Source organism: Schistocerca piceifrons, chromosome 5 (genome assembly GCF_021461385.2).
Source record: "Schistocerca piceifrons isolate TAMUIC-IGC-003096 chromosome 5, iqSchPice1.1, whole genome shotgun sequence".
NCBI classification, from domain to species: domain Eukaryota; kingdom Metazoa; phylum Arthropoda; class Insecta; order Orthoptera; family Acrididae; genus Schistocerca; species Schistocerca piceifrons.
The window spans coordinates 49,924,358-49,950,829 of record NC_060142.1 but is presented as its reverse complement, the minus strand read 5'-3'; the positions used below and the strand labels follow the sequence as shown (position 1 = coordinate 49,950,829).

Here is a 26,472-nt window from a genome sequence, read left to right as displayed (position 1 = left end):
GCACCCAGTAAATGAAATTTTGACAGAAAATTTTTGGCCAGGTTGCTACACTAGTGAGGACCAGTTGTACAGTCCCCGGCTAGCAGCCGCTTAAGTTCTATTCTGTAAGTAATGCAGAAAACGTGTTGTATGAACATTTAGCGACGCCTAACCGGAGAATAATCGCGGGATAACTAAACCTGTGATTCTGACAGGGTTAGTGAAGTTAATCGGCGAACAAATTTTGACAATGGCAGGAATAGCTACAGAATTGGCGATGACAAAATTGTTTGTTGGAACGAGGAAGGAGGAGAAACGGGGACATCACACAAATTATGGAAGAATGAGACGATTCCAAATTTATATAAAAGTTTTGTAATACTACTTTTCCATCTCATGCTTGAGAAACTGATGTGTATGAATTAAATGTGAAATTGTTTCCTAACATAAAGCTTTTTGTTTGTAGTAGGCCTAATAGGCATTTGATATTGGTACTTCATGAGATATATTCTGTCGTGTTATAAAAATGACCATTTGTTCCAAAACAGTCTCATTTACTTGGTGTGTGTTACAAAATTGCTGCAATGTTAGAAAGGCCAATTTTGTTTTATCTAGCAGAGTGACAAAATAGGCGTAATGAGATCAAGAAACCACACCAGTCTTGGGTATTATTTGTATTAACAGCTTTGTCAGTATTAGATAGCGGCATTTCGATTTTTCATCTAGCAAAATGTTTGACGAGCTTTGATGAGGAAATAGATTCTTTCACAGAAAGAAAAGCACACCGTGTAAAGCCTGAGCAAGATTAGAGAGCAAAAATGCTAGGAGCTAAGGATTGAAGAAATGTGTACTTTCTTGCTTGTATCTTGTCTTTATTGGTTGTGTTATTAGCTAATAGGCTATAAAGAGTGCAAATTTTCTGAAGAGTTCTTGCTCTCCCGATTACAAATAATCCCATCCACTATTAATTCTGAAACTTTCTGCGCAACCCATGCTTCATTTTGCACAACTATGCGTGGGCGCATTGAGCGCCAGCTGTGGCTGCTCTGTTCGGCCAATGGGACTGGGAAGTACTACCATCCGTCATACTCCCTGGACTTAAGTCCTTGTGACTGATTTGATTCTGAAGACGAAGGAACCACTTCGTGGCATTCGCTTCAGAGCTGTTCCAGAGATTCGACAGGCAGTAGACCTCTCCATTCGCACCATCAACAGAACAGGCTCTGCTAATGGTATACTACGCCTTCCATATCGCTGGCAACGGACTCTACACAAAACTGGTGACTACTTTGAAGGACACTAACAGGTGCACACATGTAACTCTTTTGCATTGGTTGTGAATAAATAGTTGCCACTATTTAAGTTCCAACCCTTGTAACATGTCTTACATTTCCTTAAACACATATGTTTTATGTTTCAGACTTTTTAGAAAGATGTGTGCTACAAAATCAACATATTTTTAAAAATTCGTTTTTTTTTTATTTTTTTTTATTTTTTTTAGTATTGACCCAGTTCGCAAATATCGTAGATCCGGTGCTGATTTGCAGAGCAGTCTGAGCTATAGTGGGTGACCCGTGCTTACAGTGAGTGATTTTACTGTTTCCCCTTCGTTTACTCTCACGTCAAATGAAAACAAAACGGATATCTGTGGCAGGGAGCTATCAGTTAAATTAAAATACATTCACATAATAACGGAAGGCTGAAATACGTTATTAGTTTCAGATTTTATTTCCACCTCTCTGACAGTCAAGCATTAATCACCTTGCAGAACAATGAAGTTATTTTTGTCTGTTTGCTAAATAAATTTGACTTTTATTAACCTTTTCCGCAGAGGCAGTCAATGTATTTGAAACAAAATGTTTAAATCCACAGTACTGGCTAGTTTGAACTGTTCACTGCATTTCTAGGGCACGTTTTCATCTTTTAGCTCATATGGTATTGGGATGCCATAATAAAGAACCAAACATGAGTACTGGTGCTGCAAGAAAATTTACATCCCGAAAACCTCGCTGGAAAGCATAATATCAGGTTGAGGCCTACTTCATTGGGAATCTGGACATACAAATGTGCACTTTAAGCCAAATTACACATTTTAGTATGGTTTATGAAATTCCGATGTTCTTGCAGTATCCTCTGATGTCTTGTTCCTTTTTTATCACATAATGAATGATCTTTTAATGTTTTACACGTACATATATGTGAGCTTCCTACGTCATGTTAGCTGTGCAAGTGCATTGACACCTGTTACCTGTGCTCTCAGGCAAATGCTGAAATGAACCTGTTTCTAACAGGTCGCGCGAAAATATTGCGAATGGTGCTTTGAAAAGCGTTACTTTCAATATAACTTTCCTTTTACATAAGTTGAACTATGTGCGACAATGTACCATGAATTTCTTAAATCGCAGAGCTTTTGACTCTCATTTAAAAATAAACTCTTTGATTACGAGCCATTTATTTTGAACCCTGAAGATCAGACATTTATTTCATTATTAAAAATTTTACCGGGACGTTTGTGTTATGTATCTTAAAGTGTAACACGCGCAAAAAAAGATAAAACATTATATGCGAAAGCTTAGCTTCTCTTGCAGCGTATTAACCTTGGAGACAAATATTATATGTGAAAGTTTTGCTTTTGTTGTAGCAACACTATGTATGTTAATTTAAGCTGTTAACTTTCCCTGTTTGTGTGTTTGTGCTGCTTAACAGTCAATGTGCTCTGAATATCCGCTGTCATTGGCTGGCGAGATCACGTGACATGAGCTATGACTGGCTTACAAAAGCACAACACAATCTCAATTTCAATGATTCAGAAAGTAGCATGCGGTGTTTGCTGGAATTCCAATGTATACTTTCACAATACGAAAATACGCAGTGTACATGTTGCTGCACAACAAAGATATTTCCAAAATGTGTCTTTTTCCCTGAGTTTCGTTTTCCAAAGTCCTGGGAAATTCTCCGCCCGTGTATAAAACCATAACTATTCAAAGGATTGATAAGTTTTGCAGGGAAAATATACTGTCACTTTCACCCAGGAGAAAGTGGATTTTTAACTGGGAAATCTGGAAAAAACCCGGGAATTTTTTTTTCTTGTCCGCGTGTATACCCTATCCTCCTCCTGTGCTACCTCCTGCGGATACAGACATGGTCCTCAAGTCGCCGTCACTGCCCCCAGTTGCTGCCTCACCACAGGCCTGCTGCCGGCCCTCCCCGCCCCAGGGTGGGGCACCCTCTGCTGCCCTGGCCTCTGAGTCGGCCGTCATTTACACCTCGGACATCCTTGCCTCCCAACCAACGATGGTTGACGATCCCAGGTCTTCGCCCATCAGCCACCCACATCAGCACCGTTCGGGGCATTTCTGCCCCTACACGCAAGTTTCAGGGGGGAGGGATCTGGTACCGCGGGTTTTGTATCCGCGCCAGATGGCATGGACCTCGATTGCTTCTAGAGGTCTCTCCAGCTGTCATGCCGTAAGCTGTGGCTGCGCGCGCTTCTGGCCTGCGTATAAAAGTGAGGGTGCCACGGTGGAGCACATGGTCCCAGCGACCAATAGCGATGTACCCTATCGTGTATTTAAGCGCCTGCCTCTTTCTCAGCGAGGCAATCTGATATTCGCATGAGTCTGTCGACACCTCGCCTACAGACAGCACGTTTGCTTTATTTTGTTTCTGTGTGCAAATGGATGTTGTGGATTCATGAAGTTTTTGCTTGTGACCCCGTTGCTTCTTGAATGTTGTTGTTCATAAGGTCTTGCTCAATCGTCCGTCGTTGTATGTGTCCGTCCTTTCCTGTTTGTTTGCGGGTCACTCCAATTTGGTCCCACCACGCTTCATTCTCAGCAACCCAGTGACCGTTCTGGTCGCGGTTACAATGATGATGATGATTGGTGCCGAGATATAATTTACATGAGCTGTCTTCTGTGACTGATGAAAGCATCCAAGTGGTGCAACCAAAGTGTTTATTTTTCACAACAGAAATTTTTGATTTCATAATTTGTTTAATGTCAGTACATTGTATCATAGTTAAAACTCCCAAATTTTCACCATATCAGTGCCTTGACAGTGGTATTTGTTAGATGTAGAAAGTTTTCATGACATGTATGTCAAATTGTTTCTGAATCAACTATTCACTGTAACAAGCCTCATTTGCAAAATTAAGGGCAACATATAGTCTCTTGTCATATAGTGCCTGTTTCGTGTATACCACTTGCTGCTTGGTGAGAAGAAAAGTGTGCTCTTGATATTTGATAGAAGGTGTCTTCTCACTTGACAGGTTTCAGAGTAAATGAAACTTCGATCTCAGATGCGTGTATATCGTATCCAGTTTTCCTGCTCTTTAGGGCTAATGGGTTAGTTATAAGATCACTGGCCTGTTATCTGTCTTATCTTTTATGTAAGCTGTGTTTGAAAACATAAATATTTTCCCCCTCCACAAACCCTCTTGTGTAACAGGCAAGCAATTAGAAAAGTATATGTGCAAGCTTTAAATCAGTAAATATTTTCTTTTCTCAGTTTCCTCAAGATCCATTATCAGTTCACAACCCCTGTCTTGATAAAAAGGAAGAACCAGATCTACACTTGGATATGGATGACTCTGAGCATCATGTAAGTTTTCACATTATTGTTATATTATGGTTGAGGTGCAGTAGTTAAATAATCAAAGATAATGAGCCATTATAACCTTTATCAGCAATTCCCAGATTTTTTAAAAATTTCAGTGTCTCTAGTTATCGTTTGTGTTATTTGTTGCTTGTTGTGGACAGTATTTGAACAACAAGTATTACATTATTTTCAAAACCCTTCTTGTATTATATTTTTATTGTTATGCACGTGTGTAATGAAGTACTTTAATTAAAACTTCACACAGATGTGTATTCTGTGTAGGAAACTAGGCAGGAGGGACCTCTCCTTGGAATAAATGTTGATCTGCAGATGTACCTCAACCTCTTAGTACTATAATGGAAAATATATCATAAAGAGTATATATTTGAGTCTGTTTATTGTGACGTCAAAGTGAAGGTAAATAGCACCCCTTACAGGGATAAAATTTTCCGGACTGTTATGCTGTGCTTGGATGGATATTCCATTAAAACCCAATGTTTTGCCCCCACCTGCAGAGGAAATTTTCAATGGGGATCATAGCTTCCTTGATAAGATTTCAAAGTGGTGCAAAGATTGGCAGCTTGCTTTAAAAATTCAGAAATGTAAATCTGAGCATTTCATAAAATGTAAAAACGTAGTATCCTATGACTACAGTGGAATTGGTCAAGTACAAATACATGGGTGTAACACTTTAGTAGGGATATTACTCGGAACAATTACATAGGATCAGTTGTAGGTAAATCAAATAGACTTTGGTTTATTGTTAGAATACTAGGGAAACGCAATCGGTCCACAAAGGAAACTGCATACAAATCACTTGTGCAACCCAGCCTAGATTATAGCTCAAGTGCGTGGCAACTGTGTCAAATAGGACAAAAGGACAGCACAAATTTTCACAAGTTTGTTTGACCCATGGCAAAGTGTTGTGGCAGAGAAGACAAAGAAACTGAACTGGCAGACACTTGAAGAAAGAGACAAACTATCCCAAGAAAGCCTGCTAAAAAAGATTCAAGAAATATGAAACTTTCTGGCAAATTAAAACTGTGTGCCAGACTGAGACTCGAACTTAGGACCTTTGCCTTTCGCGGGCAAGTGCTCCACCAACTGAGCTACCCAATCACAACTCACAACCCTCCCTCCAGCTTTACTACTGCCAGTACCTCACCTCCTACCTTCCAAACTTCACAGAAGCTCGTCTGTGAAACTTGCAGAGCTGTTCCACCCTTTCTCTGTCTCTTGGGCGAGGACACCTTCCTAGGTGGGTTTTCCTCCATCCACTATGCAATGTCCATTTCTGCACCGACGGTGACCACGGACTTATTTGCACCTCACATCCAGCACAGTAGCCAGTCTGTTGTGGTGGGGCCGCCATGTATCCTGTTGGTTGTAGCCCACTGACTACATAGGGATTGCTGTGCTGATGCGTGCGTCATTAACTCCCCACATATGTCAAGGAGTATATGCCCGTCACCCTGGGGCATTGGGACTCCTGGCAATGGCCGTCCTGCCAGGTGGCCTTTGCTGCGGGTTGGTGGTGCCCGTGGGGTGGGCCCCTGGTTGGAGTGGGTGGCATCAGGGCAGACGACGCTCCATGAACCGTGCTATGTCATCTATTGCTGGTGACCCAATGCCAGCATTATCTAAGCAGTCGAGCTCTAACTACAATGTGAAGACATATGACCCCAAATCGTTCCCTTCCCTGGCCACGTTATGGGAGGAATGCCAGGCTAAGGATGGTGGCAAATATTCGCTCCGGTACCTCGTATGTACGAGAGCTGATGGGGCTTCCTTCATGTCGATGAAGCCTCAGTTTTTTGTGGATCATTTAGAGGATGAGTTTGGGGAGGTGGAGGGATTGTCCAAAATGCGATCCGGGTCAGTCTTGATAAAAACAGCATCCTCTGCCCAGTCACGGGCACTACTCACCTGTGACAAGCTGGGGTATGTTTGTTTCCATCACACCCCATAAGAGCTTAAATATGATCCAGGGTATTGTATTTCACAGGGATCTTCTTTTGCAGTCTGATGACGAGCTGCGTGCCAACTTAAGAGTGATGAGGCACATACGTAGGGGTCCGAAGGGTAATCAGGCAGTCACCGGTGCCTTCATCTTGGCTTTAAGTGCTGTCTTCCCGCTGTACTCCCAGCATGATATGTCACGACTGTGGATGTCTATCACATCACAGTACTTCATGTGCCTTGCCTCCCATCTGTGTCAACTGCAGATAGCACCATTCCCCTTGCACACTGGACTACAGGTTCTCCAGAAAGAATGGAAAGTCATGGAATACTAGACCGTAGACTGACTGCCCTACATTGAGGCTAAGAGGAAATTTGAACACCTACTTCCTATACCAATGACATCTTCTTACACTGCCGCTACAAGAACAGTTCTAGCCCCGTCAGTTCCACCAATTTCAGTCCGCTCTCAGAGCTGTAAGGCTACACCTGCCCATTGATGGTGGGTGGCACTTCCCTCCCTGTTGCTCCCTCAAGAGAGCAATGCTCCTCCCCCCCTTATCACCCCCCCCCCCCAACCATCGGAAACATCAGTCCCCACTTCTCAGCCAGAGAAGCGAAAGTCTTCTTCAGCTCCTCTCCTTAGGTCCCTCCTCTCCCAGGTTTCCACTAGTGGGAAAGATGACTCCTGCCAGTGGCTGAAGTGCCCAAAAGCAGCTGGTCATAGGGCTTCACGATCCTCTTCAGTCCCGGAGACTGAATCAGTGAAGCCCTTCCAGACAGAGAAACCCAAGGAGCAGTGAGAGAAATCCAAAAAGAAGACTCCCATGAACAAGGAATTTCGGTGGCACCGACACCACCGCTACCTACAAGCTCTGCATCTGAGGATGAGGTGGAGATTCTGGCGTCTGCTGAGGACCTAGATCTCGCGGAACCATCAGACACAATGGTTATGGACTGCTCAGGAACTAAGTCGGTGGCAGCAGGTGACCCTGAGGCATAAACTGCCTCCTTGAGAGTTCATGCCTTCCCAGCCTCACAATCACGTCATCCTCCAGAGGAATTGCGGCAGTTTTTCCCACCACCTGGCAGAGCTATGGCAACTGTTCAGCAATACACCTGCTTTCTGCATTGCCCTCCAGGAAACCTGGTTCCTGGCAATGCGGACCCCTGCCCACCATGGCTATAGAGGATGTTACAAGAACCGTAGCAACTTAAAGAGTGTGTCAGGTGGAGTTTGTGTCAATGTCCTGAACGCTGTATGTAGTGAAACTGTGCCCCTTTAAACCCCTCTTGAAGCTGTGGCTGTCAGGATAAGGATGACACAGGAAATAACTGTCTGCAGTATATATCTTCCTCCAGATGGTGCAGTACCCCTGAACGTATTGGCTGCACTGATTGATCAACTCCCTAAACCTTTCCTACTTTTGGGAGATTTTTACACCCATAACCCCTTGTGGAGGCACCGTGCTTACTGGCCGAGGTAGAGATGTCGAAAATTTACTGTCTCAGCTCGACCTCTGCCTCCTAAATACTGGGACCCCCACACATTTCAGTGTGGCTCATAGTACTTCCTCAGCCATTGATTTATCCATCTGCAGCCCAGGACTTCTCCCGTCTGTCCACTGGAGAGCCCATGTATTACTTGTGCGGTAGTGACAACTTTTCTATCTTCTTGTCACTCCTCCCGGTGCCATTGCCCCAGACGTCTACCCAGATGGGCTTTAAGCAAGGCGGACTGGGAAGCTTTTACCTCTGCCGTTACGGCTGAATCTCCTGCACATGATACCATCAATGTGGTGGTTGAGTGGATCACTAGAACGATCGTTTCTGTGGCGGAAAATGCGATCCATTGTTCTTAAGGGTGCCCCTTGGTGGTCACCAGAAATTGCTGAGGCCATTAAAGAGCACAGCACGTTTCCATGGTGCACCTAAAAGCTTTCAAACAGCTCTGTGCCCGCGTTCACCAGCTTATAAAAAGATGGAAACAGGAGTGTTTGGAGAGGTACATCTTGATCATTGGCTGCCATATGTCACCTTCCCAAGTCTGGGTGAAGATCAGATGAGCTTTTGAGTACCAGACCCCAACAGGTGTCCCTGTCATTAAAGTAAATGGCATGTTAACTACCGACACAAACGCGATTGCCGAGCACTTTGCTGAGCACTATGCTCGAGCCTCTGCATCGTAGAATTACCCCCCAGCATTTCACAACCTCAAATGACAGATGGAAGGGAGGGTCCCCTCATTCACTACACGCCACAGTGAACCCTATAACGCCCCATTTACAGAGTGGGAGCTTCCCAGCGCTCTTACGCCACAGTGAACCCTATAACGCCCCATTTACAGAGCTTCCCAGCGCTCTTGCACATTGCCCCAACACAGCTCCTGGGCCAGTTCAGATCCACAGTCAGATGATTTAACATCTCTCGTCTGACTACAAGCGACACCACCTCCTCATCTTCAACAGGATCTGGTTCAATGACGCCTTTCCATCGCAATGGCTGGAGAGCACCATCATTCCAATGCTCAAAGCTGGTAAAAGTCCTCTTGATGTGGATAGCTACCGGCGCATCAGCCTCACCAACATTCTTTGTAAGCTGTTAGAAAATGTGGTAAGTCGATGGTTGTACTGACTCCTGGAGTCACGGGGCCTACTGGCTCCATGTGAGGGCTGTTACCGCCAGGGTCACTCTACCACTGATGATCTTGTGTCCCTCGAGTCTGCCATCCAAACAGCTTTTTCCAGGTGCCAGCACCTGGTTGCCATCTTTTTTGATCTACGGAAAGCGTATGACACAACCTGGCGACATCATATGCTTGCCACTTTATATGGGTGGGGTTTCCGTGGCCCCATCCCTATTTTTATCCAAAACTTCCTGTCACTCCGTACTTTCCATGTCCAAGTTGGTGCCTCCCATAGTTCCCCCATATCCAGGAGAATGGAGTCTCTCTCTATTTTTAGTGGCCATTAATGGTCTATCAGCAGCTGTAGGGCCATTTGTCTCACCATCTTTGTATGTAGACGACTTCTGCATTTCGTACTGCTTCTCCAATACTAGTGTTGCTGAGCAGTACCTACAGGGAGCCATCCACAAGGTGCAGTCATGGGCTGTAGCCCACGACTTCCAGTTTTCACCTATGAAGTCATGTGTCGTACAATTCTGCCGGCATCATACCATTCATCCAGAACCAGAACTGTACCTTAATGACGGATCCACTCATTGTAGTGAAAGCATATAGATTCTTAGGACTGGTTTTTGTCGCTCTATTGACTTGGCTTCCTCATCTTTGTCAGCTTAAGTGAAGTGTTGGCAGCACCTCAATGCTCTCTGCTGCCTGAGCAACACCAGCTGGGGTGCAGATTGTTCCATGCTGCTGCAGTTCTACAGAGGTCTTGTTCAATCCCTCCTTGACTGTGGTTTATGGTTTGGCGGTGCCCTCAGCATTGCATTTACTCAACCCAGTGCACCACTGCGGAGTTCGACTAGCGACAGGAGCTTTAAGGACGAGTTTGGTGACCAGTCTATTGGTGGAGGCTGGAGTCCCTCCATTGCAGATCAGATGTGCTCGCCAGTTACATTGCACACATCCATAACTCTCTTGAGCATGCTAATTACCGTCTCCTTTTCCCAGCCATGACAGTTCATCTCCCTCATCGGTGGCCAAGGTCTGGGCTTCTGATTGTGGTTCGCATCTGGTCCCTTCTGTCTGAACTGGAGTCCTTCCATTTACCACCTGTACTCGATGGCCATTTACGTACACTTCCATGGTGTAAACCTATGCCGCAGCTTCGCTTGGACTTATGGACTCAGTTAACCTTGCAGCTCTCCGCTGTCACTTCCTCTAGATTCTTGACATGTACCGGGGCTATGAAGTGGTTTACACCAATGGCTCTATGGCTGATGGTCACGTAGGCTTCGCATATTTTCATGGGGGACAGATTGAACAGTGCTCCTCGCCAGATGGCTGCAATGTTTTCACTGCAGAGCTGGTGGCCTTATCTCGTGCTCTTGAGCACATCCGCTCATGCCCTGGCCCTCACGAGTCATTTCTCCTGTGTACTGACTCATTGAGCAGCCTCCAAGCTATCAATCTGTGCTATCCTCACCGTCTTTTGGTAGCGACCGTCCAGGAGTCCATCTGTGTCCTGGAATGGTTCAGTTGTGTGTGTCTGGACCCTAGGTCACATCAGAATTCAGGAAATGAACTTGCTGACAGGCTGGCCAAACAGGCTACACGGAAACTGCTTCTGGAGATCGGCACCCCCCGTAACTGACCTGTGTTCATTATAACGCCACACGGTTTTTTAGCTTTGGGAGACGGAATGGCGTAATCTCAGTGCGCACAACAAACTGTGAGCCATTAAGGAGGCTATGAATGTGTGGAAGTCGTCAGTGAGGGCCTCTCACAGGGACTTAGTGATTCTCTGCTGGCTCCGCTTTGGCCACACTTGGGCGACCCACAGCTACCTTTTGCACCTCAGTGTTGGTGCGGTGCCTGGTTGAAAGTGGCCCATATTCTTCTGCACTGTCCTACTTTTGCTGCCCTGCGACATCGTGTTCAGTTGCCGGACTTGCTATCCTCGATTTTAACAGACAATGCCTCATCGACTGATTTGGTTTTACATTTTATGTGAGAGGGTGAGTTTTATCGTTTGATCTAAGTTTTAGCACATGTCCTTTGTCCCTCTGTGTCCTCCACTCTAGTACTTTTAGGCTGGAGGTTTTAATGTGTTGCAGAGTCACTGGCTTCTCCTTTTTATTCTTGTGGTCAGCCAGCCAGGTAATCTGCTTTCTTGTTTTTCTCTCTTCTACCTGTTACTTGGGTGTTTCTGTGGTTTTCTTGTCCTCTTTTGTCTATTATAGTGTTTGTTGTCCTTCTGTCGTTTTGTGGTTTTTCTTTCCTCCCCGTTTTGTGTTATAAGTGTCATTTTTTTTTTTACTCTCACTCTTGTGGCATTGTTTTAATTAGAACAAGGGACCGATGACCTAGCAGTTTGCTTCCACCCTCCCCCCCCCCCCCCCCCCCGCACCCCCTTCCACTCCTTTTAACCCACGCAACCAACCAACCAACCTTGCAGATCTAGTACTCCTGGAAGGTTGGAGGCAAGGTACTGGCGGAAGTAAAGATGTGAGGGCGGGTTGTGAGTCATGCTTGGATAGCTTAGTTGGTAGAGAACTTGCCCCCAAAAGGCAAAGGTCCAGAGTTCGAGTCTCGGTCTGATGCACAGTTTTAATCTGCTAGAAAGTTTCGTATTAGAGCACACTCCACTGTAGAGTGAAAATCTCATTCAAGAAATAGCTTTAAATAATTATCCTAGGGTAATGCTGCAACCCTTTTTGTATTGCTCCTGTAGAGATCATGAGGACAAGATTAAATTAATTACAGCATAGGCAGAGGCATTTAAACAGGCATTCTTCCCACATTCCGGTTGTGGATGGAACAGGAAGAAGCCTCAATAGTAAGTACAATGAAAAGCACCCTCTACCTTGCTCTTCATTGTGGTTTACATGATATGGATGTTGCTGTAGACAGAATGGTATGACACATTGCCAGATACATGAACCAGTTTGTATATAGGAGTGTCAATCACTGTATGCGGCAGATCCTAGTGGCTCTGAAATGAGAATTGATGTTCTGACAGTAGCAGAAAATGCATGTATGTTGATAAAGTTAGGCATACAAAAATAGGTATGAGGATAATAATAAAGGAAACCTGCACAAATATCTGTTGGAAGATGTAGAAGGTGTGTTAAAGACACTTTTTTTGCTTATTGTATGTTTTAAGCACTGTGCCCATCAAAGTAATCCCTTCTACTGCCATTATACTGTTCCCATCATTTCTTCCACTTTTGGAAATCCTCCTGGAATGCATTTTGTGGAATACTACTTAGGTCTCTTGGTGCAGTGTCCAGAATCTCCTCTCTGGTTTGGCAATGACATCCTTTCAACGTAGTTTTAAGTTTGGAAACAGAAAAGGTCTGCTTTTTCTAGGGTAAATACAGTGCATGGGGTGCAACAGGAATGTGATGTGTTGCTGGATAGCTCTGGACGAGAAGTGATGCGTGAGTTGGTGCTTTGTCATGAGGCAATATTCAGGTACAGTTTTCTCACAATTCAGGCCTCTTCCTGGTCATAGCATCACCCAAGCATGCTAGGATTCCATGTTAGACTTCCTTGTTTACCATCTGAGCACATGGTACAAATCCCTGATGGACAATGGCTTTGTAATCAAAAAACACAGCCTGCATCATAACTTTGACAGACTCATAGGTGCTTTTTATTGGACAAGGTCACTGCTACCAAATAATCTTACCTGCCGTGTTCTAAAAAAATGAAATAAATCTCTTACTTGACATTAACATTAACCAAAACTGACATTTAATTGTATCGTTCCGACCTTGCTAATTACGATGGGACACACAAATTGCGACGCGATTCAATACATCGTCCTCTAGCCGATTTGTCTCCAAGGGTCTATTGCTGCCTCGGTCACCTTATTGTCGTTCTCCTGTGATGCTAGTATTTTGATTCCGACGCAAAACTGACAGTTAATTGAAATGTTGTGGCCCTCTTAGTGACGATTGAACACTTAAATTGCGTCGCGTTTCAATACATCGTCCTCCAGCCGAAATGTCTCCTAGGGTCTATTGCTGCCTCGGTCACCTGGTGGTCATTCTCCTGAGAGTATAGTTTTTCGAATCCGACACAAAACTGACAGTTTATTGTAACGTTCCGAACCCCTTAGTGAGGATGGAACACACAAATTGTGTCGCGATTCAATACATCGTCCACCAGCCTACTTGTCTCCAAGGGTATATTGCTGCCTCGGTCACCTTATGGTCGTTCTCCTGTGAGTCTAGTTTTTCGAATCCGACGCAAAACTGACATTTAATTGTAACGTTCCAACCCTGCTAATGATGATGGAACACACAGATTTCGTCGCGATTCAATACATTGTCCTCCAGCCGACTTGTCTCCAAGGGTGTATTGCTGCCTCGGTCACCTTATGGTCGTTCTCCTGTGATGCTAGTATTTCGAATCCGACGCAAAACTTACAGTTAATTGAAACGTTCCGGCCCCCTTAATTACGATGGAACACTTAAATTGCGTCACGATTCAATACATAGTCCTCCAGCCGAAATGTCTCCAAGGGTCTAATGCTGCCTCGGTCACCTTATTGTCGTTCTCCAGCGAGTCTAGTTTTTAGAATTCGACGCAAAACTGACAGTTAATTGTAACGTTCAGACCTTCTTAATGACGATGGAACACACAAATTGCGTCGAGATTCAATACCCAGGGCAGGAGAGAAGGTGGGGGGGAGAGAGTAGTGGAAAGGAGAGAAATAAAAAGAAATTAAAAGACTGAATGTGGCGGTGAAGTGAAGGCTGTGTAGTGCTTGAATGGGAACTGGGAGGGGGCTGGATGGGTGAGGACAGTGACTAACGAAGGTTGAGTCCAGGAGGGTTACGGGAATGTAGGATGTCTTGAAGGGAAAGCTCCCACCTGCGCAATTCAGAAAATCTGGTGTTGGTGGGAAGGATCCATATGCCACAGGCTGTGAAGCAGTCATTGGGGTGAGAGATATCATGTTTGGTAGTGTGTTCAGCAACAGGGTGGTCCACTTGTTTTTTGGCCACAGTTTGTGGGTAGCAATTCATGCGGACAGACAGTGTTGGTTGTCACACCTTCATAGAATGAAGCACAGTGGTTGCAGCTTAACTTGTAAATCACATTACTGGTTTCACTGGTAGCCCTGCCTTTGATGGGATAGTAACCAGATTGGAGTAGGTGGTGATAAGAAGATGTATGGGACAGGTCTCGCATCAAAGTCTGTTACAGGGGCATGAGCCATTCGGTAAGAGATTGGGAGCAGTGTTGTGTAAGAATGGACGAGTATATAGTGTAAGCTTGGTGGACAGTGGAATACCACTGTCAGATAGTTCCACCTACAAACCTTGCCACAGTGACCCAATTCCAGTAATCCAGCAGGATCTCCAGTCACTACTCAAATCCGTTGGCCCATCCCAGAACCTCTCTCTACTTACCCCTACCATTCCCCACACTCCCAACACCTTCAACCTATTATCATTACCTACAAACAAATCCGAGGTACGGCTATGGGCACCTGCATGGCACCATCCTATGCCAACCTATTCATGGGCCGTCTAGAGAAATCTTTGCTAAAAACCTAGAATCTTAAACCCCTCACCTGGTTCAGATACATTGATGACATCTTTACTTTCTGTATTGAAGGTGAGGACATCCAATCCACATTCCTCCAGAACCTCAACAACTTCTCCCCCATTTGGTTCACCTGGTCATACTCAACCCAACAAGCCACCTTCCTAGATGTTGACCTCCACCTCAGAGATGGCACATCAGTACCTCCCAACTGTTGCCACCCATTCCATACCAAGAAGTCCCCTCTGTGCAGCCTAGCCACCCATGGTCATCGCATCTGCAGTGACGAGCAGTCCCCCTCAAAATATACCGAGGGTCTCACTGAAGCCTTCACTGACCGTAATTATCCTCCCAACCTCGTACAAAAACAAATCTACTGTGCCTGTCCCATCACCTTCCAAAGTCCCACAACATGGCCACAGAGGAGCATTCCCCTCTTAATTCAGTACAGTATGGGATGTGAGCAACTGAATTACATTCTCTGCCAGGGTTTTGATTACCTCTCGTCCTGCCCTGAAGTGAGAAATATCCTCTCCCCTATCCTTCCCGCCCCTTCTCCAGTGGTATTCTGCTGTCCACCGAACTTACACTATATACTTGTCCATCCTTACACAACCTCTGCTCCCAAACCCTTACCTCATGGCTCATACCCCTGTAGTAGATCTAAATGCAAGACCTGTCCCATACATCCTCCTACCACCACCTACTCCAGTCCGGTCACTAACATCACCTATCCCATCAAAGGCATGGCTACCTGTGAAACCAGTCACGTGATTTACAAGCTAAGCCGCAACTACTGTGATGATGCATTCTACGTAGGCATGACAACCAACAAGCTGTCTGTCCACATGAATGGCCACTGACAAGCTGTGACCAAAAAACAAGTGGACCACCCTGTTGCTGAACACGCTACCAAACATGATATCCCTCATCTCAATGACTGCTTCATAGCCTGTGCCATGTAGATCCTTCCCACCAACACCAGCTTTTCTGAATTGCGCAGGTGGGAGCTTTCCCTGCAATACATCCTACATTCCCGTAACCCTCCTGGCCTCAACCTTTGTTAGTCACTGTCCTCACCGATCCAGCCCCTCCCAGCTCCCATTCAAGCACTACACAGCCATCATTTCACCGCCACATTCAGTCTTTTAATTTCTTTTTATTTCTCTCCTTTCCACTACTTACCCCTCCCCCCCACCTTCTCTCCTGCCCTGTGTCTAAACTGAAGCACTTCACTGTCCACCATCCCCACCATACTATCCCTCTTCCTCCCCCTCCCCCTCCCCGCCTCAGCTTCCTCCTCATCGCTACCCAGTCCCCACTCCCACCCTGCACTGGTGCTGCTGCTCGCAGTGTGGTTTCAGTTGTCTGAGACTGCAGACGTGTGCAAGTTGCGTTTGCTTGTGTGTGTGTGTGTGTGTGTGTGTGTGTGTGTGTGTGTGTGTCTTTTGCTGACAAAGGCCTTAATGGCTGAAAGCTATAATTGTGTGAATCTTTTTTATTGTGCCCATCACAATTCAGCGTCTTCGCTGTATGGTGAGTGACAACTTTCCTTCTCTAATATTGTTACATTCCATCCTGGATTTACCATTGTTTGATTTAAGTTAAAAATTAAATTAGGTTCATTTACAAAAAAACAAAAAAATCACTTTTCTGCCTATCAGAAGTAGTAAAAGAGGGCTACTGCGTATAGTTAACTGAAATTGAATTAGTAGCTTTACTGGAGCTGCACAAATTGCTATATTTTTTCCCTCCTCATTATTTTACATTATCTGAAATGTGGGCTAGTGTTGATTCTTCTTGTGGCTGAGTGGTGTGATTGTTGTGGCCCACTGCTGAATTTATCACTGCCTGTGATGAGACGATAAAACTGGTCCCATCACTAGTGTCAACTTCCATAGGTAAGAAGGCTACTAAATCACTCCTCCACAAAGCTTTCAAGTACAGCTGATAGATCCACTGTGTGCTGTGTGATCCCAGAGAGAAACTGGCTGGCTCTCTAAAGACATTTCTTGACATCTGCACTGCTACCAATGTTGTGTCTTCCTGTAACGTAGAGGTTGCTCTAAGGACCAGAGAGCTGGCCATCTCCATCCCTGCGTCTTTCGCTGGTAAATTTAGTCTGGCAGTGGTCACTGATAGTTCATGTATTGTGCTGTAAGTACATGTGGCTCTGGAACTTCGGAGAATTAGTGGGAGCTCATCTTTTTCATGTGCTGCAATACAATGCCGGCCTGCATATCGATTGTTGCCCTGGCTGCTTCTTTTAGATTGGTCACAGATGTGGGAAACCGGCAAAGTTCATACCCAAACCCCAGTTCAAGGACTGGGTTTCCAGTACGGAACACATTGAGAGTTCCCCATTGTTCTCTAACTGTAAGATGTGGAGTTGACAGGGCACCCATCGTGCTAACACCTTCCTGTATCAAAGAATGTCGTAGATGATCTTGTGAGCTCGCTCATGTCCGATTCCAAGTTCTGCGCTACTCCATCGATAGTGATACACCAGTTCCCTTTAACCATATCATCCACCTTCCTGACATTTGCATCTGCAGTGGCCCTGCGCGTCCGTCCAGGTCTCGGTATGTCCTGCACTTGCTGACATCTATCACTGAATTGCTGGCACCATCTCTGCACCATTTGCCTTGATATCACACCTGATCCATACACCTCAACAAGGTGGTTGTGAATTTCTGTGCCTGATACTCCACGTGCCCATTCATAGCAGATAACAGCTATCACTTCCGCCTTTGACCACGACTCCAATATGCACCTTCTCTCCATAGCTCCGGGGAAAGACCGAGCGGCTGGCCTCCGCTTTGCGTAGGCACTACGACAGCACCATCTTCTTGATTGCGGTTGACCTCTACCCAATGGTGTATCGGTGTCTTGCACGTGCGCATTCACCTGCCCTGTCGTCTTTCTCCCGTATCACACAACTCTGCCTACAGTCAACAGGGGAAACTTATTTTCCAACTCCCCCTCATATCTTCCTCACCATATTGCTTCCAGATTGAATGATTTACCTTTGACAGTAGACTACATCATCACTTATAGGCGTAAGAAAAGGTGTCTATACATACACATTTTCTTGTCTATTATATGCTGAGACAGAAAAGTCTTAATTTCTTTAGCTTTCATGACTGTTGTGCTGTTGATGCTGTGTGTAATGGAGATTTGGATTGCAATATTGTTTGAAGTGTAACAAGTGTATTGTTAAATAATAATGCTTCTTAACTTGCTCCAATGATTAAAACTTATTTTCACATTTGGAATGTTATTAGACAATACCATTTTTAGAGTAACATTTACTATATGTTTACAAGAGGTTTTCACAGACAACTTCTGCTAGTGTGTGTTTTCAGCATCAGACCGGAAGTCAACATAAACATGTATTACGCGTCTTTTGTAAACTGAAATTGATGAAACAGGTTACCGTATACAAATGCAAAACTAGGTAGATATACGTTCTCATGATGTAAATGTGTTAAATTACCTTGTGCAAAAGGTTAGTCGTTCAATTCTCACATTAACTCTATAAACATACGTTACTAGTTTATTAATTATTACACCTGCATATTTGTTAGAAAAAAACTTAAATTTGTCAGTAATATCATAGTGCTGTAGCTTGGAAAAATTAATAGCGGCTTCATCGTGTTTCTCAGCAGCTCCCATCTTTCCATACTCGAACCTAACACCGCCGGTTTGCGTATATTCGGTCCGCCATTTACACATACGACCGAAATACGGTTTAGTCAGATTCGTCCGTCGGCGTATCCAACGCCTCGTGCGTGCAGCGCGACCCCTGCGGAACGTCCTCATCCGACGATAGGCATATAACTTCCTCCGGGGTTTCCATATCCGACGCGTCCGACGAATCCAACTCCGCCTTCATACAAGAACAATGAACAATATGACAATCAGCATGCACTACATTCAGACGTGAAATTAATACTTCATCACCTATTGAAAACTCGTTTGACACAAATATGACCAAGCCTCGGTGTTTTATAACCATGCCTGGCTTGTTCTTTACATTCACAGTCACAGGTCGTCCTTCAACTATACGCTTCAAAATTGAAGCATACGGACGCCACCTAGACCACTCAAATTCCTCAAATACAATTACATTATGAACACGCGGATCGTATCCACCAAATCCGAATTTGGAACAAAACGGTAGGTACACGTGTTGTTGGCAGGAAACTATTTTCTCAATCAAAGTCGACTAGCCGATATTTGTGTCCCCGTACAAATATAATTGTTTCTTACGCACCTCCTTGGACCAATTGTCATATTGTCATATTGTTCATTGTTCTTGTATGAAGGCGGAGTTGGATTCGTCGGTCGCGTCGGATATGGAAACCCCGGAGGAAGTTATATGCCTATCGTCGGATGAGGATGTTCTGCAGGGGTCGCGCTGCACGCACGAGGCGTTGGATACGCCGACGGACAAATCTGACTAAACCGTATTTCGGTCGTATGTGTAAATGGCGGACCGAATATACGCAAACTGGCGGTGTTAGGTTCGAGTATGGAAAGATGGGAGCTGCTGAGAAACATGATGAAGCCGCTATTAATTTTTCCAAGCTACAGCACTATATCACTGACGAATTTAAGTTTTTTTTCTAACAAATATGCAGGTGTAATAATTAATAAAGTAGTAACGTATGTTTATCGAGTTAATGTGAGAATTGAACGACTAACATTAGATGATAGAGCTAATAAAAAGATTTTTGAGGACCAAGGGGCGTTGGAGAAAGTCCACTTGGCATGTAGTAATAAGCTTGGAGCTTTTAATCTTAATCCGGAACGCTCTGCCAGAAGCAGAGTAATTTGTTACGTATTCAAAACCAGAGACAAGTGCAGGTATATCAAAAGTAAAATCATGGACAGACCTGGAAACACAGTGTAAAGCAAAAAACAAATTATTTCAAGGTGTTAATCCGTTTTATATTGGTGTCCAAATTGCTGGTGATGAACCTGGTAAGGATGTCGTCGTTCAGAGTGAGATGAAATATGTAACCTTTGTTGTAAGAAATAGTGTACATGACATTTTGTAAAAGAAAGGGGACGGTCACGTTCTGAATAAAGCTTATTGTTTACAGCTAATGTCTGCGTTGGATTTTTTTTATGGCAACTGGGACCATATAAGAAATTACCCGGACGACCTGCGCCTCGCCTTCCTTGTTCCTACCAGTCAAGAACGCATCGATGAATTAGCTATCACCTTTTATGGAAACAAGATTAATTATTCTGCTGCTGTTATTGTTTTAGAGGAGCTGTGGTGTTACAAGCCTAATCTGGATCAACTAATTAGACAATTTAGGGAAGCATACAGAGAGTTTGTGTTTATGCCTAATGGAATAAGATGTGCACATAGGTATTAAGATTTCAGGCAGGGACGTTATAGGCCTCTATGGTGTAATTATTAGAACCACAGTAAATAAAACCTCAAAAGTCAAACCTCAGACACACAGCCGAAGGCCATCCTAGAAAATGGCCTCACGGGTAGTGAGGTCACCCAATCAGGGTAGAACAAAGTATAGGCTTGTTAACAAGTTGTCTAAGGATAAAGAACGATGCAGTTTGTTATCCCCCCCCGTCTGAAGTCTACCTGTAATTAAATGTTTTCTTTTTCGGAAAGCTTATTTCAGTCATTTGTAGTAAAACATTATTATTGTTCTGCATTAATGAAAGGGAGATAGCTAAGGTTAAAGGTCATAAGTTGTAATAATGATAATGAATAGGAACACTGTGTACTTCAACTGGTTTTCACCTGTGTGTGTGTGTGTGTGTGTGTGTGTGTGTGTGTGTGTGTGTGTGTAAGTGATGTAAGTATTATGTTCTTTATGTACAGATTAACAGTGCTACAGTGTCTAATTTTGAGATATTTGGAAGTCACCCAAATTTAAAGGCCTTTATTGAACCTATCCTTGATCAACCTGCTGCAGCTTATTGCACTTAACGCTTTGACTGCTGCGTACATGTTAACTCGTCATGCCTCACCATTCTCCTGGCGCGCCTGACGTGCATACACGCAGCCTTGAGTCTTCCCTACAGTGCTAAGGATATGTTTACATGTCCTGCGCCACCGGCCTTTCCACCGCTAGGAACGAGTTTAGGTGCGCTGAGTCACACCTACCTGAGTGCTACTGATGTGTATACACGCAGGGCTGTCTTTCCACCCTGCTCTTCTAGTTCAGTGGTCTGATTGTGTAATTTGAGATTGCACATATCTTTGTTGCTGTGTTTGCTCTTTGCAGAATTCGACTTAGATTCCTGTATTTTCATCAGTTTTCTTGTTTTCTACGTGAGAATTGTCACGTCGCCATGGTCGCACAGATAAAGAAATCCGGGATATGCTCACTAAGAGCGACAGTGAGTGTGAATTATCTGACTTTGCTAACAGTGATGAGTCTTCAACAGAATCTTGAAGCTGTAGTCCTCAGCCCTTTACATCAGAGGGGAGAGGAAGAATTACAGTCAGCAGTTCCTCTGAAGCCGAGGAATCAGAAAGTGACAAAGAAACAGTTCAGAAAATATCGCGCTTAAGTGACACATTTGACTGGAAAGAAACCAATTTCCAGCCATTAAATCATCACTTCGATGACTTGAGTTCAGGACACAAATGTCAATTAGATACTGACCCAAGCATTCTTTCATTTTTTGTGATATTTATGTCTCAAGAACTGTCGCAATTTATTGCAGACGAAACAAATCATTTTTATGTTTACCCCAGAGAAAATACTACAGAATCTGTGAATTCTCGACTGTCGAAGTGGAAAGACACTAGATTTGAGGAAATGTATTGTGTTGTTGCTGTATGCCTTCTAATGGTGCAAGTTAAGAAGTTAAAATTAAGTGATTATTGATCCAGAGATACACTTTTGAACACACTAGTTTTCAGCGAAATTATGTCCCAAGACCATTTTTGTCTACTTCTGAGAATGTTACACTGCAGTGATAACTCTGCGAGTACGGAAGGAAACAGTCTATTTAAAATTAGGATGATTGTTGACAAAGTTCGTAGGACGTTCCGCAATTCATTTTGCCCACATCACATGCTTTGTATAGATGAAAGTCTGTTGCTGTTCAAAGGACAGCAATTTATTCCAACCAAGCAAAGTAGATGTGGAATAAAAACATTTGTACTGTGTGACTGTCAGAGTGGGTATATTTCAGATTTTATTGTATATACAGGCACAACAACAGAAATTGGGTTCCACAATTTGGGAAAAAGTGGCGATGTAGTGGCAACTCTTATGGGACCATATTTGGAACAGTGTCATATCCTATATGTCGATAACTAGTACTCCAGCCCGGATATGTTCCTCTGGTTTCACAACCATGGAACAGCCGCATGTGGCACTGTTTATAAGAACAGGTGCAACAGGCCAAAACTGCATAAGAAATTAAAACGAGGAGAAACTGACTTTAGATCCACTGACAAGGTCCGTGCTATGAAGTGGTGTGATAAGAGAGAGGTGTGCATGTTGACCACAAGTGACACAACACAAATGGTTGAAACAGAGAAGACTGACAGAAATACTGGCGAAAAAAATAAAGAAACCGCAATGTATTGTAGATTACAATTCGAGTATGGGTGCAGTTGACCGTTGTGACATTTTACTGAGCTCAGTGGGATCAGTGTGTAAGACTGTGAATATTTTTTTTTTTTTTTTTTTTTTTTACATTCTGGATTTGTGCATTCTACGTGCTCATACTCTCCACCAGTCGGTAACAGGGTGAAAAATAGCACTCGCAGAGTTTCACCTTTCTCTCGTAAGGGAGATTGTAGAAAAATGTGCTACAGAACAGAGAAAAGCTGGTAGGAGAAGGCACTATGATGACGAGAATCCTCTGTGATTCACAGGGAGACATTTTCTGGCTGTTATTGTGAGTGAACATTTGAAGAAAAGTACACTAATGCGCAGATGCTTGGTTTGCATGAAACAGAAAGTGCGCCGGGAAACTACATACCAATGCAATACTTGCAACGTTACATTACGTGTTACACCCTGCTTTGAGACTTATCATGCAAAGAAGCATTACTAATCATTGGGAACTAAATCTGAGCAAATTTATTGACACTTCTGAATGAATTACTTAAAAAAGGCAAAAATGTAAAAAATATATAAATCTATTTTCAACTTTGTCAGTGCCGGTCCAAAGCCCGCATCAAATAGAAGGATGGGAAATAGATGCAACAAGTGTAAAATTATTCAAACAAAGCCTGACTTCTTTATATGTAGCAGTTTACTGGCAAGTGAACGGACTTGATGATGGAGATGGCACAATTTCTGTACTGTGGCAAATGTAATTACGCCAGTATAACAAAACCCATACATTAATCTGCGTGCAATACATTTAAATTATTAACACATAACATGGACAGTTATATTCCTTTATCCTTAGTAATATAAATGTAGATCTCACTCGGTCTACTTGTACAAAACATTGTGTCCATAACTGATTTAAACTCGTTTAATCAACAAGAAACAATGTGCCAAAGTTAAAACTCTTTTCTCAGTGCGATTTTTCTTGCTACTTTGCCTCTGTTGTTAGCCAATATTGAAAATTAATCTCATTGTTCTGGGGAGGGTGGGGTGCTTAAAATTTGTTGTTCGAATGAAACTGGCTTTGAAGCATTAATAGGAAACGGTATTTGAAAAAGAAGTATCGAATACATCCTGCTTTCATCTTTTCATAAAAATCAACATCTTTTAGACTAATTTATAGATTGTTGGAAAATAGTAGAGGAATAAAAATTTTTATTCCTTGTCGTTGTGCAGTCAATCTAATGCACTCTAAATTTCATTTTCATCATGCGTTCACACTACTAGACATGCTAACCCGAAGTTTACCTATTTTCGGGCCTGATTTTCGCGCCCAACTTTCACGGAACGAAAATACCGCATTTTTTATGTTTTTACAAAATCTTCAATTTTGTGCTTAATTCATTCAGCACTGAAAAGTGCTGTGAAAATGAAACATTATATTTAAGAACCTTGTGTTGTTAGGTTACTACATGGCAAGTTTCACGTTCGTCATATCAAGTTTCACGTTCGTCATATCAAGTTTCACGTTCGTCATATCATTAGTTCATGAGATGCAAGAAGCCAAACTTCGAAATTTTTTCAGCCGCCTTATTTTTGACCAGTTTACCAACAATTTTCTGGCTCAATATCACTCGTAAAATTCTTTTCATTGTTATTCTTATGAGAACGCATAAAGTTGTACAAGATGGCCAAATTTTATTTCTTTACAAAAACTATTGCCGGAGATATTACAGCTCAAAGTCGCCAGAAATTCATGCTGGCACTGCACAAGTCATATTCAGGGCGGGTTGAGCAGTGCGGGTTGATCCGGTCCCAGCGGCGGCTCCAAGAGACAGGCATGCATCACAGGTAGACGGATTATGTCACAGGCTGTGGTGCCCCAGCGCGCGCCTTCAGCAGTCAAAGGGTTAATGGTTTTGCACATATATTTTTAAGTGATATAGGACATTGGGTACTTCTTAAACATATGAAGGGGAAAAAAGGCAAACAAAATTTGCTGGAAGTTAGATTGAAGATTTTTTTTTTCCCCAGCCAAAAAAGTCAGTTGCTGCCCTGTCACTTACTATTGAGTCACACACTTCAGTATCATCTGCTTTAGAATAGAAAATATCTGTATGACCTTCAACAGCAAATTGTCCATGTGGACTTGGAGAATTTGTGTTAAAAGTTGATGTAATGACTGCAGAAACTGTCAGATGTGTTGAAACAGTAATGCCACACAGATCCCTTTAGGAGGCTGTAAAAGTTGTTGCTGTAATCTCAAGAATGTGTGAAGATAGTGATATAGCTAACAGGATGCAACTTAAGTGAAATAAAATAGACAATGTTCCCATGTGGCTTATTTCAGTCAATAGTTGCTTGGTTGCTGATGAAAGCCAGTTATTTTTTCTTGATTTTGATGAGTCACTGAATAAAGGTGTGAGATGCATACAGATGGATGTAAATACAAGATTTTGGAATGAAGGTAAAAATAGAGGTAACATCAAGATACCCCACGTCCTCTTTTCTCTGTGGCTCCAGAGCTGCCAGCTTTTTATCTTGATTTATTGGTGTGACAAGAGAAATACCCAACGGTAAGATTCTCCAGATTTTAATGGACGAGCCAAAAGTTAATTGTCTCTTTCTGAAAGAATATAAAATGTATTCAGCAGGGTTGAAACTGCTCGATATTGGTTGCTGTGGGCTTACATTCGTAATGCTTTCAGAGATGTGATCAAGGTAATATATTGGGACATTGCATTATCAGATGACTGGAGAAGTCTTCAATTGCTCAAAGAGTAGTCGATGTAACACCAAACATGAATAAATCCATCGAGGGTATGGAGAAAGGTAGATTGTTGTGTCCCACACTGGATTTTTTTCAAGTCATTATCCTGTAATATAGAACCTTTCCAAATAGAGTTCCAGACAGATGCTCCATTAACCCTGTTTCTCTACATGGCTTTGGTATCTACAGTGACGACAGTATTAGAATATTTTGTGACACTGGATATACAGGGTGTTTCAAAATGAATATACCAGTTTCAAGGCGTTGTAGCATTTATTATGTTCAACTTACAGTTGTAAATAATACACCAAATGAAAGAGCAACTCAAACAGTTTTGTTTGTATACCTGAGCGCATTGGGAAGAGTATGGAATGACAAAGAGTGACTGAAAAACGTGTTGAACAAGTGCTAGTCTTTCACGCTTATCCCCAAGAAATATCCCTGCGGAAAGTTTATGGGCCTTTCTTTTTCTGTGAATCAATTGTAACTGATGTTTCTTATCTTGATGTGCTATAGCTATGGCCCATGCCTCAATGGGAAGAAGCTGAACAACACATCTTTATTTGGGAGCAAGATGGTGTGCCGCCTCACTGGCATAACTCAGTACGCGATTGGTTAATCAATATTGTATCCAACTGGTGGATTGGGCGCAAGGGGCCGGTTGACACAGCATTTTATCCTTGACCTCCACGTTCACACACGATCTGATGCGATAATGTGTATGTTCCTCCGATACCAGCTGATCTATCCGACTTTAGAAACAGTGTTATTGCAACAGTTACTCCTGACACATTGATCAAGGTTTCGGAACAACTTGCCTATCGACTCGATGCGTGATGAGTGTTCACACTGGATAATTGCAAGAAAAACTGTTTGTTTTTCTCATTCATGTAGTGTAATATTTATAATTGTAAGGTGAATGTAAAATGTGTTACAAAGCCTTAAAACCCGTATATTCATTTTGAAACACCCTGTATTAGAGAAAAATATGATGCTGATGCCAAGGAAGAAAAAAAAATCTGCTGCCTGCAAAAAAACAATATTCTAGGGTTTGATACCCATAAGGAATTGGAGAAAAACAGTTCGGATTTAAAAACTACAGATATTCTTAAGTTTTCACAAGAATGTATGATGAGACTTCAAACATTTGTCATCAAACTTAATAACACGTCACCCTTAACCTACTCACTTACATTCACCATCACATGTCTTGACCCAGATTTGAGAGTGTCAAACATCAGTTTGGCAAAATCACGTCTTGTTAAGCTGCTTTGTATTCTTGCAGAGTGTAATCAACTAAGGGGAACTGCAACAGATAATTAATGCATAAATTCAAAGACCTGACTTCTTTACCGCATGTTATCCATTCTTTTAAAGAATATAGTCATTCTGAAAAGGAGTTATCATTTTTAGTGTGATAG

At 43.1% G+C, this 26,472-nt stretch overlaps 1 protein-coding gene across 8 annotated transcripts in view; it reads left to right on the top strand.

Moving 5' to 3' along the window:
* The window catches only part of LOC124799277 (transcription factor MafB-like), a 101,548-nt gene that overhangs the window by 39,227 nt on the left and 35,849 nt on the right, over nucleotides 1-26,472 (top strand). For 6 of the 8 annotated variants that reach the window (XM_047262849.1, XM_047262846.1, XM_047262852.1 and 3 more), the window contains one exon: nucleotides 4,489-4,581. The exons of the other annotated variants lie outside the window; for them this stretch is intronic. In XM_047262849.1, coding sequence (XP_047118805.1) covers nucleotides 4,489-4,581 — 93 coding nt within the window. The remainder of the gene's footprint in view (nucleotides 1-4,488; nucleotides 4,582-26,472) is intronic. 8 annotated transcript variants of the gene reach the window in all.